The sequence below is a fragment of the Numida meleagris genome, chromosome 3 (assembly GCF_002078875.1).
Source record: "Numida meleagris isolate 19003 breed g44 Domestic line chromosome 3, NumMel1.0, whole genome shotgun sequence".
Lineage (NCBI taxonomy): Eukaryota > Metazoa > Chordata > Aves > Galliformes > Numididae > Numida > Numida meleagris.
The window spans coordinates 37,734,976-37,752,290 of record NC_034411.1 but is presented as its reverse complement, the minus strand read 5'-3'; the positions used below and the strand labels follow the sequence as shown (position 1 = coordinate 37,752,290).

General features: G+C 38.2%; 1 protein-coding gene across 4 annotated transcripts in view; it reads left to right on the top strand.

Moving 5' to 3' along the window:
- MTR (5-methyltetrahydrofolate-homocysteine methyltransferase) overlaps positions 1 to 17,315 on the top strand; it is a 48,274-nt gene that overhangs the window by 13,750 nt on the left and 17,209 nt on the right. For all 4 annotated transcript variants that reach the window (XM_021390146.1, XM_021390145.1, XM_021390142.1 and 1 more), the window contains exons 9-21: positions 2,045 to 2,145; positions 2,493 to 2,554; positions 3,073 to 3,140; positions 4,307 to 4,383; positions 5,668 to 5,780; positions 7,186 to 7,326; positions 7,810 to 7,995; positions 8,604 to 8,783; positions 9,678 to 9,794; positions 9,900 to 10,040; positions 12,358 to 12,447; positions 13,056 to 13,208; positions 13,761 to 13,868. In XM_021390146.1, coding sequence (XP_021245821.1) covers positions 2,045 to 2,145; positions 2,493 to 2,554; positions 3,073 to 3,140; positions 4,307 to 4,383; positions 5,668 to 5,780; positions 7,186 to 7,326; positions 7,810 to 7,995; positions 8,604 to 8,783; positions 9,678 to 9,794; positions 9,900 to 10,040; positions 12,358 to 12,447; positions 13,056 to 13,208; positions 13,761 to 13,868 — 1,537 coding nt within the window. The remainder of the gene's footprint in view (positions 1 to 2,044; positions 2,146 to 2,492; positions 2,555 to 3,072; positions 3,141 to 4,306; positions 4,384 to 5,667; positions 5,781 to 7,185; positions 7,327 to 7,809; positions 7,996 to 8,603; positions 8,784 to 9,677; positions 9,795 to 9,899; positions 10,041 to 12,357; positions 12,448 to 13,055; positions 13,209 to 13,760; positions 13,869 to 17,315) is intronic.

The following is a 17,315-nucleotide window of genomic DNA, read 5'->3' as shown; positions in this document are numbered from 1 at the left end:
GATGTTAAAAACAACAAGAAGGGATTCTACAGGTACATAGGTCAGAAAAGACAGGCCAAAGAGAGCATACCTCCTCTACTAAATGAGAAAGGAGAACTGGCTACAACAGATACGGAGAAGGCTGAGGTACTCAATGAGTTCTTTGCCTCAGTCTTTACTGACAGCCAGGATTCTCACATTCCTGAACCTCTAGGTGGGAAGTGGGGGAGCAAACGCCTCCCCACTGTAAGGGTGGAGACCAACTCATGAGACTGAATGCGTACAATTCCATGGGGCTGGATGACATGCATCCCGGGTTACTAAGGGAGCTGGCTGATGTGGTTGCCACGCTGCTCTCCATCATGTTTGAAAAGTCCCGGGGGACTGGAAAAAAGGAAACATCACTTCCGTTTGTAAGGAGGGGAGGAAGGAGGACCTGGGGAACTACAGGCCAGTGAGCCTCACCCCTGTGCCTGTGAAGGTCATGGAACAGATCCTCCTGGAAGACATATTAAGGCACGAAGGACGAGGGAGTGATCCAAGACAGCCAGCGTGGCTTCACGAAGGGAAGGTCATGCCTGACCAATCTGGTGGCCTTCTGTGATGTAGTGACAACATTGGTGGATGAAGGGAAGGCAACTGATGTCATCTACCTGGACTTCTGCAAGGCCTTTAACATGGTCCCCTACCACATCCTTACCTCTAAATTGGAGAGATGAATTTGAAGGGTAGACTATTCAATGGAGAAGGAATGGATTGGAAAGTTGCAATCACAGGGCTGTGGTCAATGGTTCTGTGTCCAGGTGGAGGCCAGTAACGAGCGGTGTCCCCCAGGGGGTCCATCTTGGGTCTGGTTGGTACTCTTTAACATCTTCATCGATGACATAAATGATGGGATTGAGTGCACCCTCAGCAAGTTTGATGATGATACCAAGCTGAGCAGTATGGTTGATAAAGCAGAAGGAAGAGATGCCATCCAGAGGGACCTTGATAAACTCAAAAGGTGGGCTCTTGTGAACCTAATGAGGTTCAACAAAACGAAGTGCAAGGTTTTGCATTTGGGTCAAGGTAATCCCAGATATGTATACAGACTAGGAGAACTCCTTGAAAGTAGCACTGCTGAGTAGGACTTAGGGGTCTTGGTTGATGAAAAACTGAACATGAGCCAGCAGTGTGCGCTTGCAGCCTGGAAGGCCAATGGTATCCTTGGTTCCATCAGAAGAGGGGTGGCCAGCAGGATGAGGGAGGTGATTGTCTCCCTCTGCTTTGCCCTTGTGAGGCCCCATCTGGAGTACTGCGTCCAAGCTTGGGGCCCCTAACACAGGAAAGATGTGGAGCTTTTGCAGAGGGTTTAGAGGAGGGCCATGAAGATGATCCAAGAGCTGGATCGCTTCTGTGAAAATAGACTGAAGGAACTGGACTTGTTCACCCTGGAAAAGAGAAAGCTGCAGGGAGACCTCATCATGGACTACCAGTATTTAAAGGGAGTTTATAAACATGAGGGAAATCAACTTTTTACACAGGTAGGTACTGATAGGACAAGGCAGAATGGTTTTAAGCTAGAAGAGAGGAGGTTTACATTAGATGTTGGGGGAAGTTTTTTACTGAGAGAGTGATGAGGTGCTGGAACAGGATATCCAGAGAGGTTGTGGATGCCCTGTCCCTGGAGGTGTTTAAGGCCAGGTTGGATGGGGCCCTGGGCAGTCTGATGTAGTATTTGATCTAGCTGTTGGAACTTGTTCCTTGAGGTCCATTCCAACCCAAGCCATTCTGTGATTCTATGCAGTTGGCTTCAGGATGCTGTCTCTTTACTCCTTGATTGTGAAACAAAATTTTGATTTACTGTTGCCAGTTCAATTCAGTCTAGTCACCTTCCCCTTTGCCATTCTCTTCTGTCTGATGGTTCTCCTTTTGCACAGGTTTATTTTGTAGATGGTGATTAGACTGGTTTTCTTGAAGATGACTGTGCAAGTTAGCTGTTCCACCACTAACATTCATTTGTCTTGTGTGTAATTTTATCTGATGTTTTAATCTGAAAAAAATATATTAAAATTTTCTTTTCCAGCATTGGCTTAAATTGTGCTTTAGGAGCAGCTGAAATGAGACCATTCATTGAAACAATGGGAAAATGTACAACAGCCTACATCATCTGTTACCCCAATGCAGGTGTGTTGTGTGTGCATGCTGCTATGCTTACAGGGGGAAGAAATATAACAACAATTGCATCTCATTAGAAATAAGCATTGAACTACCTCGAGAAGATTACTGTTTCTACCATTAAGAAGAGATTAGCTATTTTCAGCGGTTTAGAAGATTGTTATTGTTAGTTCCGTGACAGTGAATCTAGAATGCTCTCTTACGTAATTAATAATCTGTTGAGTAATGATTCCAAGTGTGATGAGTAATTTTAGTCTTCATATAAGTGTAGCTACTTTAAATTTGTCTTTTATGGAATGTAATTCTGTTCTTGTGGGCTTTAATAAGCTGTAATGCAAGGAAAATTATTTTTCAAGGTCTTCCCAATACTTTTGGTGGTTATGATGAAACTCCAGAGGTGACTGCAAAGCACATAAAGGTATGCAGTATTTCTTGTGAAAGTGACATAACTAATGTACTTGTAGACAACAGTTCTTTGCTTGTATTGGATATATATTTGTTACAGTACTGTTTCTTTTCCTCATCTGGCCCTATATGCCATTTGGGTTCTTTATAGACAGTTTACCTAATGAAGTGCTTTTGAGATACCAGGTTAGGACAAACTACTTAAGAAACTCTGAAAACTATTTTCTCTTCAACTTGAGTAGCTTTCTTGCAGCTTTATCTGTGGATGTTACTCATGTGCGCTTCTACATTGTTACTTTCCTGTTTGGGAGTCATTCAAAAAGCTGAGCTCATTTTATGAACTTGGTGGAGTTTTACAGTTGTTTGGGTAGAACACCCCAGAATTGCTTAAGCTTTGGGGGGGGAGTATATATCTGTATCTTTAATATATATAAGTATATATAAATATATATATATATGTATGTATAATATATATGATATATAATATAAAGATGTCTACATTAATATAAAACTAAATTCTCTGTTTTGCAGAATTTTGCTTTGGATGGTTTGGTCAACATAGTTGGAGGTTGCTGTGGTACTACACCAGCACATATCAGGTATGTGCTGAGCTACGACTTAAGGTGTACTGGAAAGCAAATTAAATGCTGCTTCTGAGGAGCAATATTCCATGGCTTTCTAGAGTTTTTTGAAAAGCTGAATGACTTTATTTAAAAAAAACAAAAAAAAACAAAAAACAAAAAAAAAACCACCCCTGGCTTTCATAGTAATGTGTATCTTGAAGAATAAGTAGAGACATGGTTCAAACAAGGATTATACCTATGCTGTTCTGTTGTCTGAAATTCTTTGTTTTAGAATTATTCTTTCCTGTTCACAGTTTGATAGAATAGACTTCCTATCTTTTCTTCATTGCTCTCTGCGTTCTTCCTCTTTCTGGCACTCTTAGTCATAATAAAACTTAAGGTTTCCTTTGATGGTTGAAGAAATTATAGAGGTGTGATGGGGGAATGTATGAACAAGAGATCTGGGAATGTTGTTAATCTGTGTATATTGTTCATTTACACTCCTGTGTTGCTACTTTTCTGTTGGGAAATTGTTGAAAAAGCTGAGCAGTTTTTATGAACTTGGAATTTGCAATGGGAATGTTGAATAACAGCCCTGTTGATAGTCCTGGCCTCTCAGAGTGTTTCGCATCTTTCTTACTACAAGTAGGTCACTGGAAAAACTTCCCTTCTTCACCTAGGCTTAAAAGAGAAGGTGCTCTTATGGTTTATTTTTACTCCGATAACAAACTGAGAGGCGTGTAGAGGACAGCGTGTGTCACTTCTGCCTGGAGCAAAGAGAAAGATAATAACTCATGATCATCATGAGTCATTCCAGCATCCAAGAAAAAGATATCAGCTAAGAACAATGTTTGCTGCTTGTTTTCTTTTTGTTTCCCTCAGCAATTTGTGGCTTGGTAAATCAGCAGTACGGTAAGTCATTGTGATTGAGAGCTGGTGCTAATGCCATAAACTATTCCACTGGCATAATATCTTGCGTTCTGTATTTGATAGACCTTCATTTTTGTAGGTTCCCTGCAAATGGTGGCAATAGGACCTTCTAGTAGTATGTTTCTGACTTAGGCTTCACAAAGTGAAACATGCTAACTAGTCTTGTCTGCTACAGGGCTAATGTGTGTCTACTATATTATGTTTGAGTATTGGTTAGTGTTCAATTTTAATCAAAAGCTCTCCTCTTTATTTTCCTCTTTTTTCTAACACAGGAAAATTGCTGAAGCTGTGAAATTATGTAAGCCTCGTGTTCCACCATCTCTCTGTCAAGGATATATGCTGCTGTCAGGTAAAACAGAATGTAGCAGTTTGAGCTTTATAACCCATGCAGCCTTTATACATTTATTAACTGTTTTCTGCTGATCAGAACGGTACTATGAGTTTCTGATTCTACCTGAATCCAGCAAGCTTATAGTATACAAGTTTATCAAAATCTTACTTATTGCACCTCATAAAATATAATCAAACCAGTGTATTTTAACCAGAAAATCTTAAATATGTTGTAGTGGTGAGTGTCTTTAGATTGCAGTGGGAGAGAGTTAAGCTGAGAGAGATCAGGTAATCTGACTGCTGTTGATGGCAGGGTTGGGAAGAGATCCTTGTTCACCTGCTGTAAGGCACCTGCCTTTTGTTACCTCAGGTGTGGATACACTTGTACTGGGATAGTGTTCGAGTAACACATGTAGATCTAGAACATCTTTTGTTTTAGCTAAATGAGTCTAGGCCTTCCTTTAAAGTCTATGAGTTAAACAGTTCCTTCCATACGGGTAAATCATTTCGGCATAAATTAAATAAATCATGATTAGCTCATGATTTCATCCAGTAGCCTACTCTGTTCTGCCATAAGGTTCACTTGTCTCTAAGTTTCCTGCTACCCAAGGGTTCTCCTTGTCTGGTTTATCTGAACTTAGGTTTGTGGATAAGAGATGTCCTTTGTTTCTCTACCAGTTCAGTGGGCTCTTTCTCTGGTCACGTTAGTCATGAGATAATACAGTTAGAAATTGAGACAAGATGTGTGTGTATCTGCAAACACACAGAAGCCCAGAGAATTGTTGCTTTGTGTCATTTATATTGGACAGATTATAATAATAGAATTGTGAGTTGGAAGGGACCTTTAAACACCATCTAGTCCAACTCCCTTGCAATGAACAGGGGCACCTCCACATAGATCAGGGTGCTCAGAGCCCCATCCAGCCTGATTTTGGATGTCTCTAAGGACAGGACATCCTCCACGTTTCTGGGCAAACTGTTCCAGTGCCTCACCGCTCTTACTTATATCCAATCTGAATCTCCCCTCTTTTGGTTTGAAACCATTTCCCCTTGTCCTCTTATGTTTTGTTGATTTGGTGAATTGTTGAGGAAGAACAGAAACATTTCATGTTCGCTGGAAGTTGCTTTGTTGTATCTCATTGCCAGTTGCTCAGTAGACCTGTGCATGTCCTGGTGTGCTGAGAAATCACTATTAAAGAAAGTAATAGAAACATCTAATTTACAGCATGGAAAAGTGCTATTGTTTTTCTTGCAGTGTTTTCTTGTATATTCTTACAAATATGTTCAAAAATGTTTTTTCAAGGTCTGGAGCCATTCAGGATTGGGCCATACACCAACTTTGTTAATATTGGTGAACGCTGCAATGTTGCAGGATCGCGGAAGTTTGCTAAACTCATCATGGCAGGCAACTATGAAGTATAAATTTTCATAATTTTAATAGATGATGTTCTTGATTTATTTTTCTTCATTGTTCCATTGTGTTGTGTTATTACTAGTTTGTTTTGCTGCCAAGAAGTGCCATTCTACAAAAGTAAGAAAACCAGGAGAATTTATTTTCTCACTATCCTTTGTTTCTGTGCTTACTGGCTCCTAATTAATTGTGCAAGAACAGTCTTACAAGCTTTTTTTGTTTGTTTTGACAAGCGTTACAGTAAACGTGACTTTACATTTTGAATTAAATTACACTGTAGACTAGTCTACACAGTAGACGGAGCTATATCTAGGTGTAGATTTGCAGAGGAGGGAGGAAGGAAAGTGGTTGTAATCCCTCTTCTTTCCAACCTGTACAGTAAAGCTGACTTGGGATAGTTTGCAATACTGTGCAGCCCTTATTATTTCCTTCTCGTCTCTGGTCTTGGTCAACATCATATTTGCACCTGATCTGTATATACTTTGATCACTGGCTCCAGCATGCTAAAAGAGAGTTGCATCAGAAAAAGATGCTTAGAAGGTAACTGATATCTTGAAACAGCAGAATGGCAGAAATTCAAGGACTAGGAGGCTCATTCTTTAAGTGTGTAAATTGTTACTGTAATATTCAAACAAGCAGTAGAGTAACTTTTCTTGCCAGCTGAGATTCTGCCCTAAAGTATACTCTGCTATTGATGCAATCAAAACTGAAGCCTTAGTTTGCTTGTTAGAAAGTCTGACTTTTAAGCTCTTACAAGTCATAATGCAGGTTTGACCTATTAAATACAGAGAGGTTTAAACACGGGTTGTTAAGGTCCACGGACAGCTGTAAAACTCTTTTTTTTCTCGCCTGTCTACAGAGTGACAAAAAAAAAAGGAGAAAGGGAGCAGACAAGGGTTCTGAATACTTGCTATGAAAGGAAAGCTTTAGTTTCTTAGTACTTAGTGATTATTCTGCAGATGGAAAAAGTGCCAGATAACCTCCAAAAATAAACTACTCCTTGTTACAAAAGAGCGTAGCTTGTGATGCCAAAGACTCTTATTTGATACCATCACAGAGACTGTTTTCCCGTAATCATGTGCAATCAGAAGTCCTTGTTACCATGCAAATCTTAGCTCTTTCAATTATGTGTATGACCAGCTGTCTAAAATCAATGTCACATTAAATTTATGTTGTCATGTTTTTGTGAACAAAATAGTTAACAGTTGTGCCATGCTAGCAACTTTTGTTATGTTGCTGTACATAATAAGCCACTTCTTATTTTTTGGACTGTCCTATAAACACCTATTCTTTTTTTTCGTTTGATAATTTGAAGGTCTATGCATTTATTTCGGAGAAGTGAAATGTTATGCTGAGAATGAGTAGGCTCTTTTCTGCTGACTGCTTTTTGGTTTTGAATCTCTTCTTTAGGAAGCCCTGACTGTAGCCAAATCTCAAGTTGAGATGGGGGCCCAGATTCTTGACATCAATATGGATGATGGGATGCTGGATGGACCTTCTGCAATGACTAGATTTTGTAACTTGATTTCTTCAGAACCTGATATTGCAAAGGTTGTAATTGAGTCACTCCAAAGCACACTACAGAACACTTTACTGAGTTGGAAATTGCCTTTCAGAAAATTTTAATTTATTTAGTAACCAATTTAAATACTTAACAAGCAGATGGAGATGTTACCCAAAGAGGGAAATGTATCATAGTAGGGAAGGCATCTGAAGGGAATAGAGATTTGAATGATCTGTATCTGATTTCAGCTAAATCTATGCCATTCTTTTTCACTGGTTAGAGAAACTGAGTGTAAGTTCCTCTTGCAGCAGTTATGAATATAATGGAATTGTCATAGAAATTCTTGAGTTAAACTTGCTTTGAGTTTTGTGTTTAAAACAAAGGGAATCTACAAACACCATCTGAAAACTTGTTATTCATAAATACTGGTAAATGCGTGCATTTTTATGTCCAAATAAAGCAAACAACATATGAAACACTTAACTCATAACTTGTATATATTCCATTGTTCGTCTTTCTGTTCTTTACAGGTGCCGTTATGCATTGATTCCTCAAACTTTTCAGTGATTGAAGCAGGCTTGAAATGTTGCCAAGGAAAGTGCATTGTGAACAGCATCAGTCTGAAAGAAGGTGAAGAAGACTTTCTGGAGAAAGCAAGGAAAATTAAATTGTATGGAGCAGCTGTGGTTGTCATGGCTTTTGATGAAGTGGGTCAGGTGAGTGAGTATTAAAGGAAGGCATTTTTTTCTGGAGCTTAAGTCTTCTTTATTCCTGTGCAAGAAAAGGTGGTTTTGTTTCATTGGGACAGCTGATATAAAGAGGTCCGTATATAGTCTTAGCAATAGTTTTGATCCTGATATGTAAGCATTTCTTTTTCTGCTTGCATGTTTGAGGAATTTCAAGTTCTGCTTCAAATATAGTTTTGCTAGCACAGTTATGTCTCTTGCTATTCCACCATGCTTCTTTCCTTCACATAATATTTCTTTTAGTTCGGAAACTGAGTTTTGAATAAGAATGGAATCTCTGAATTCATTTAATTATTTCAAAAAATGCATATCAAACTTCACATTGGATGGCGGAGTGTTGGGGAACAAAATTATTTTCAGCAAGTTGAATCAAAACTCTAAATGAAGATGGGATGTTAGTGGTGTTTTTAGTAAAAAAACAAAAACAAAAACCTCGTGTGTAGTTGTTTTCTAATGTTTATGATGTTGAGACTGGGATTCTGTATTCTTGAGCCAGTTTAATTGTGAATGATTTGTGGCAGGCTTTACATTTTGTGTTGTGTGTAACTTTCACATCAGAATTCTTTTTTTTTCACCAGGCAACAGAAACAGAAACCAAGATTGCAATCTGCTCCAGAGCATACCACCTCCTTGTGGAAAAAGTACACTTCAATCCAAATGATATAATATTCGACCCTAATATTTTGACCATAGGGACTGGAATGGAAGAACATAACCTATATGCCATTAATTTTATCAATGCTGCTAAAACCATAAAAGTGAGTTTTAAGTTCATCTTAACTCAAAGTATTTTATTGGGGTTATTTAAAAGGAAAGCAAACAAGGACTACCACCACCACTAACAAAAAACATCATTGCGAATAACAGGCATTTTAAATTACCAGGGGGACTATTCCCCTGGAGTGGAGACAGTCCCCAGTATTGCTGTATTTCCAGAAGAGTTTTGAATATTTCTATTAACATTTTTCAATCTGCTAACTTTAATGTAAATACCTTATTTAATTAATATAGTATAATAATCACATACAGTGCTAGCCAAAAAGGATTTCTTTGAAGGCTTACAAAAGTTGTCCTTTTAACAAAATTTCAGTTACTGTGGATTGGTTTGTGCCATTACCTGACCTTTTATTTAGCTAAAATGTGTGTAAGAAAGAACAGCAATGAAGAATATCACCTGAATACAGCTAAGCAGCTAACGTGATTGGTCTGGAGATGCTCTATCAGTAGCAGTCTAGGTTTTGAACACCTCCTTTCTTTTTTTTTTTTTTTTCCACCCCTCCTTTTTCAGAGGAGAGGCCTGTCAGGGGAATGGGAGAACCACAGTAGTTCTGCAGGGGGTGTATCTGGAATGCTGCTGAGGGACAACCTATGTATTTAGAATAGTACCAATGAGAATTATAGTAGTTACTTACTTGTAGCTGGAGTGGATCTTTCCTTTTTGTTTGTAGCTTTTCCTACAGATATTTTAACTGCTTTTGATGACTTTGAATAACTAGAAGGATCTGGAACAGGGAAGAGGGTGCATAGCCATCATTACTCAGTGCATCATTACTCAGGTGCCAGCTCTTTTATGAACTGAATGCTTTGCTTAAGATTCCTTTTTGAAAAGCCTTTTTTCTAAAAAGAAAAAAAATTGTGTGCAATTCCCACAGGAAACGCTGCCAGGTGTCAGAATAAGCGGGGGTCTTTCCAATCTGTCTTTCTCCTTTCGAGGAATGGATGCCATTCGAGAAGCGATGCATGGGGTGTTCCTATACCATGCAATTCGGGTATGACGTGTTGGTCTCCATATGTTTGTGCCTGGCAAATGCAATGCTGTATCTGACAGCTCTGTTAGGGGGAATTCCTGTTTGGTGTGTGTGTGTTTGTTTTAGTATGGCATGGATATGGGAATTGTGAATGCCGGGAATTTGCCAGTATATGACGACATCCACAAGGAATTGCTACAGCTGTGTGAGAATTTAATCTGGAACAAAGATCCTGATGCAACAGAGAAGCTTCTACATTATGCTCAGGTAACTTCAAATTTTAAGTTTTGGTTAGTTGTTAGGTTAACACCTGGTCTTTAACGCTGATGATAGGTAGATGAGCCTCTGAAATGCATGTCTGTCAATCTAAAGGTGAGTATTAGAAGTTCCTGATGATGCTATAAGTAGTTGAGTTCTTAAAATAGAGTAAAATATGAACTCTGTAACAGATTGAGCCCATCCTGTTTCAGAGTTGCCTTAAAAGATCGAAAAAAATAAAACCGGGAATGGCCAACCCACAGCCAAATCAAATTGTGGGGCTGGAGCATAATTGGCAAGTGTGCTGTGAGAGGCAGAGAGTAAACCTATCTCTCGACTGGTGATAGCTTACTTGGAGTATATGTAAAAGGTTAGGTTCCTGGCTTCCAGTTCAAACAACTCACCTCAGTGAGGATCAGCTGTTAGGTGTTTTTGAGATCCTGTCGTGGTAGTGGTCGTAAAAGACACAAATTACTCACTTGAATATTTTCAGTTTAAAAACCGTAGGATAACTGGTGAAATCCTGTTCTGAATAGAACCTACAGCAAAAATCTGTCTGGATTGGGTGGCTCTTAGGTTTAAGCGTGCAAGTGTCCACTTTATTTGTGGTAGTATCATTTCTGTGTGTGGCTTCAGTTGATACATAGTTTGTGCTATCGTGAGTCCTGCTTTTTAGGACTGGCTGCGTGTTTAAAACCAGCACAGGAATACCCTCCCTATTGCTTGTGCTTAGGCCATTTTATATGGTGTTCATAATTTCTGTCTAGAGGCTTTCTTTCAGCACAAAATACTATTCACTAGTCAGAAAGTGCAAATGCTATTTTTATTTCCAATTACTGTAGTTTATTGTGCATAAAGAATGTAGAATATGCAGTCCCATTTCAAGTATCATACCTCTAATAGAGTGCCAGTGATGTTTCCTCCTAGTTCCTTTGGGTAATAGTAATGTACCTTATCAGTTGCTTGAATGCTGGGACTTCAGGGAAAATGAAGTACTTAATCCTTGCAAATTTAGGTTATCAATTTTCATCTGAAGTTTGAGATGAAAATTTGTTTCCATGAAGTATATAGCTGCAAACATTATCAAACAGAAGTGTTGTCTCATTTATGGCAGTTATGGAAGTTACGCTTCTAAAATATTTTTTTTCTACTTTGGCATGCAGTGTAATCATGCAGTTTTTAATGATCTGCATGTAGTTTTGGCCACTGTGGTCTAGTGTCTGCATGCCCACCCTACATTTCCAGGGGTTATTTTTAAGTTGAAATGGTTCCCTTGCTGAAACATCTGGCTGGAGGTTCAGGAGCAATTAAGTAACTGAAGGGCTGAAGTGGGAAGGGGCCTCTGGAGGTAATCTAGTTCAGTGCCCTTGCTCAGAGCAAAGTCAGCAAGAGCAGGTTGGTCAGGGATGTGTCCAGTCAGATTTTTAATATATCGAAGTATCTAAGGATGTGGACTCTACCACATCTCTTGGGAACATATTCCTTCTTTCATTCTGTTTTTGCAAACTAGACCTAGGAGAGAGTAAGGCTTGGTAATGAGAAGTCGTGAAGTTAGCTAACATTTGATAAAATTAAGACTTGTTCTGATTTCTGTTGTCACTAGTGAGATATTATTTCCTTGACTTTTTTTTTTCTCATGGCTTTATCTTTAAAAAGTTGCTAATGAGCACTTAAAAGTATAAGAGTTAATTGGGACCAAAAGACTTCAGGTGGATATTTGTGAGCTTCCTTGCATTGTGAAGGCCTTTTGGCCTTTCCTTTGCATTCACAGGAAAGAGGAAGGGAGATGGGAAGTGTGAGGCAAAGAGAGTACCTGAGGATTGGAGCCCACCTATAATATATGCATGAAAACAGTAGTTCTGTGGGTCTTCAGATTGAAAACACAGCTTTGATACAGAATAGTATAACCTTTTCCAGCAGTAACTGAATTGTGCCAAATTAATTAGAATTTTAAAATGAAGTGTGGTGTGTGGGCCAGAAATCAATTTAAATTGTATCCCCAGAAGTAAAACCTTCAGGATTAATAATTTCATCATTTTTAAGAGAGTGGAAGTTATTAGGACTCTTCCCTTTCCACTCCTTCACTCCCACCTTGTTTACATCTTCGCTGAGGTCTGTACTCTGGAATATAAACCTACTAAGTGTTTGCAATATATCACATGTGTTTGCAGTGTGGTTTGCATGTATATATAAACAATAAATACTTCAGAATAATCTAAAATTATTTTGTGGGTCAGTACTCAGTTATCTTCACTTCTCTAAAAGTGAAATCCATAGTTGTAATTTTTGTGCTGATAAGCTCCCATGGAAGTCTTTTTCTGTTCAGAATCACGCCCAAGGAGGAAAAAAAGTGATACAGACCGATGAATGGCGGAACGGCACCGTGGAGGAAAGACTGGAATATGCTCTTGTAAAGGTGAATCTGTGCAGAAGGTTGTCCTACCCAAGCAAATGGTCCATGGCTTTTGGACGTGTATAATTTCAGCTCCTAGTCCATAAAGGCCATGCTTGTCTTAAAAATTCCCCAGCTGCTATTGTTTTAAAAATTATTAATAATGAATACTTTACCAATTAAATAGTCATTAACAATTACTGTGATTTCTATTTAAACTTCACAATGTTAAGTCTTTGACCTTTAAAGTTTTATTCTGCTAATATGTTTTGGATGGCTTGGGTTTTGTTTTTGTTTTTGGTTGAGTTTTTTTGTGTGTGTGCTTTAACAATAATATACTGAGTGGCACTTGTGCTGAGGGAGCTTTTCATGTAAATGTGTGGTTCTGTTATGACATGGTTAAGAAAAACGAACCCACTAATACTGGATGCTATTGCTTTGTATAACTTTGTTCCTCAGAACAACAGTGTTTTGCTTTGTAAGAGAACTTATTTTAATTATACATTTGAGTTATTCTAGAAGTATCTAGAAGTATCTTTTGTACATTCATTGTGATTTTTTTTTTTGCATGAAGGTAGCTAAATATAAGTTGTTTTTTTAGAAAGATAAAAGCTTTTCTTTTTCTTACCCAGGGCATAGAGAAGTATGTCACTGCAGATACAGAAGAAGCAAGATTAAATCTGGAAAAATATCCTAGACCTCTAAATATAATTGAAGGGCCTTTGATGAATGGCATGAAAATTGTTGGTGATCTTTTTGGTGCTGGAAAGATGTTTCTGCCTCAGGTGAAGAGAATTTAACTTAATGTGTTTTCAAATATGGCAAAAACTAACACTGTAAATTGTAGCCACAGCATTCTATGCTGTTTCTTTTTTCACACCTAGCACTTGAATTGTGAAAATCGAGATATTACCCGAAGTGGCCCTATTTCTTTTGTTCTTTAGAACTTGAATTTTTTAAATATAGTTTTGCATATTTCTTTCCTTTCTCGCTGAGTTTTTTTGCTTTATTTGAAGTGCAGTCTTAAATCTGGGCCCATGATAAAGAGCAAAAAGGGGAACAAAGATCCGAGTAAAAATCATTTGATTACAAGCAGGCTGCTGTGCTTACTACCTAAATCTGGGCCTGTTTGTAGCTTCTCATTCTATTGTGAGTGATCAAAGAGATTACACAGCCAGCAGCCTATTACCAAAGAAAAGAATGCACTGCCAAGATGGAATCTAGGTTTGCAAAAAAAAAAATTTGTTGACTGAATGGATTTGAGAGTATTCCTGTATTTTATCTTTATTATTGATTTTCCTCCCCTCTTTTTTTTCTTCCTCTCTTTATCTATGCAGGTGATAAAGTCTGCTCGAGTTATGAAGAAAGCAGTGGGCCACCTTATTCCTTATATGGAAAAAGAAAGAGAAGAAAGAAGAGCCAAACAAGGCAGCTCAGAGGAAGAGGCAAGACATAGTCCCTTGTTCAGTAATTCTTTCATAGTATGCCATGTCAAAAACTGAAATTATTTTTTTGTTAGTAACATTTCCTCATCTTTTATGATGAGGAGTTGATGCAACCATATAGAAACTGGCAAGCCTGGCTTAATTTGAAGTTGGTCTGAAATGCACGAAGTGCAGATTTTGAGAAGCTCTACTTGGTATATGCCTAACCTGTTGTCAGAGAGTACTGGTGGATGCCACAAGTTTTTATAGGCCCTTAATTCTGTTGTTACTTTTTGTACTTCTGTAGACATTTGATTCTAGTATTATTTATATTTTCTATTTTTAGCATTGGCTGTGGCAAATTTTGCCAGTTGCTCACTTGTCACTCACTTCTGCATGTTCAAAGCCTGTTAACCATGTATCTCTTTACTCAGCTCTTCCCTCTGACCATTCTCTCAGATAAACTAACCAAATTGCACATTATTCCTTTTCTTTTTTTTAAAGATATGACTCAAGACCTTTTGTTATGATAGAATAGTTTGCTTATTGTATGCGTGGCCATGATCAAGCTGTGGGTGATAGGTGTTTTATGAAAACAGGATCTGTATATAGTTGTCTTTTCATGTGATCATCGCCCTCAGTTTCTGAATGCTACTTGTAATATAATACTGTAAGTATACAAAGTAATAATATAGAAGCAGAAATACTCAAATGACACAAACAAAAGATAGGTAATAACTGAGTAGGTAGTAAGTTCTCAGAGAAAGGATTGTGGTTGTTACAAATAGTAGGCAAGTCAACAGTGTCATATGACTGGGAAACAAAACAAAAAAACGGAGTAGAATGTACAGAATTTTCTGCTCTACTCAGCCCGTTGGTAGGACAAGGCGGAGGGCATCACATTTTCAAGGTGGTAGTCAAGGAAAATACATCAACCAGTAAAAGCGACTAATAAGAGCAGTCCAGAAGCATATACAATGCAATCTTCAGTGAAAGTCTGAGAGGAGTTGGCTTGTACTTGATTGCCTTCAGTCTGCATATACCATGCAGTCTTCACATTTTAGATGTACCTGTAGAGACTAAAGAAATAAAATCTTCTGCATCCTATTAAGAGTAAATGGATCTTAAATTTCAGTGGAAAGATACTTAAGTTAGACTGTGGAGGGAAGAAAATGCCTTAATGATACTGAAGCATAACAATATATTGCCTATGGAAGTTAAGAGCTTTTATTCAGTGACTTACGATGTAAAGAGGCTTTAGTAGGACACCCAGCCAGCTCTGTCTTGCTGAGGCCTTGCCAGTGCCAAACAAAATGTCTGGCAGTGGGATTTGTGGTCTTGTATTGACTTGGAATACCAATTTTGCCCTCTAACAAATACTGCATTTACTTTATTTTTTTTGTAAACTGTTGTCCATTTTAGATTTTCTTCCTTTTTTTTTTTTCCACCCTGTATGCAGTGTTTGTAGTTCTGTTACTGAATTTTATCTTACTGATTTTAGGATGCTTATTCAGTGTGGCAAGTTGATCTTGAACCCTACTCCTGTCCTTCCACATCCTCTCTCCCACCGCTAACATTAACTTTACGTTTTATAGATCATCTTAGGTTACTTTGGTAACTTAAGTTACCAAATTATTTTCTGATTCTTGTAGGCCTCTCCTTTATAGCATATCCTATTTGGCAGGTAACAGCTGATGATTCCTCTCTGAGAAAAGTTTTATTAACTATCTGAGCATGTGCTTCAAGTACCTATCTTCCAAATTTGATTAACAGAATATGTGATGGGAGCACTGGAAAATGAAGATATAGGACATCTGTTGTTTCTCCGTACTAACAAGATTCTGTACAGTAGAAAAGTTCAGAAGAAATAGACAAAGCTTAAAATACTCATGTCTGCTATACTGTAATTACATTATAGGTGCAGTTTTGTTGATTAAATATTTTTCTTCTACTCTTGCCTTTGTCTGACTTTCAAATTTATGTTGTGCAGCAACTTTTCTTTAGTACTGTGGAACATTACATTGTCTTCATGAGTTCTCAGAGGCAATAGCTTTTATCATAATCTGGTGTTTAACATGAATAAGAGAGAAGAATGGCTGAGTCTAGAGAAAAGGTGATATTTGTGTGTTTTCTTTGGCTTTTCTTATCTGGATTTTTGAGTGGTTTCTAATTCCTCCCTTGAAATCCTCTTACTGTATGTCTTTCCATTTGCTGTGAATCTGTTGAGTGATTGTCCAACATAAATGTAATGAGTACAACTAATATTTTAGTAAGAAAAACAACCTGATAATCAAACCTGACCAATCTTAATGAAAATGTCTTTTCTGCACGTAAAGACAGTGTCTTCTCTCTAATGTCTCAAACGGATCTGTTCTCCTGTTGTCGTGAGTCACCTTTCTATGTGTCATCTCTCTCCTGCTTGTGCTGTTCCTTAATTTAGATAACAGATAACAATGCTGGTGTTTAGCACCTTCTAGTTTGTTCTGGTGCTCTCTGAATCAGTGAAATTTGTTACCCTGTTGCCTCCCCGGGCACTGGGCTAGGACCTACTGGCACTTAATTCTCTGAGTAAAATGTGAAAAGTGAAATCTAGGAGGTCCTTTAAAATTACAGCAAGAGATTATGAGGCATTGTGGATGCCTGAGGGGGACAGGAGGGAAAAAGTAGGACCCCTGTCCTTCTGCTTCTTTCACCTTCTGCTGGGCAAAGGTTTGGTCTTTGTGAATATTTTTGTCACTGGAAAGAGAAAAACCAACTGCATTTATCCCCAAATTTAGATTTGGTCTTGAAGGAAAATGACTACTCTGGTAGCTGATCTGTCTGATGTTACCCAGGCTACTGTAACCTCCAGGATGGTTTTAGTCTCACACTGCCAGGAAATGCAATGTGTTGATGGTTACATTTGAGGATAAATAGCTGTGGCTGTGGATCTCTATCAAGATTAAAAAAAGAAGCATTTTGGATATGTGCCCAGAACTTGAGGACCTCCTTGCTTGAGACAATTGAAACCACAGTGTGCCCTAAGTAGGGTTTATTCAAAGTGCTGAAATACTTTGTGCTCTGGCCCATGTTGCTCAGCACACATATTCATTCTTCTCATAGGAAATTTTTTTTTTACTTGCATATCAATCACTAATTAAATCATGAGTAGTTACTGGGGACAACTTTTTTTTCATCTCTCACTGTTTGGTTAGTTTATTTCCCTATCTTTATCTTAGATTCCAGCAACTTATTTTCAGCAGCAAAATTTGCATTGCTGCACAAAGATGGCTGGCTTGCCTTCATTTTGCATTCTTAGTTCTGTGGTCTTCTGTAAAATGGGAGCACTGGGGAGATTATAAATTAGTAAGCAGCAGCATTGGTAAGGATTCCCAGTGTCCCAACTAATTGTGTTTGGAACATAGAAAACAGGAAATGCTATTATTACTCTATATAAAGTTGTCCATAGCCTCTCCCCCCTGCCCTCCC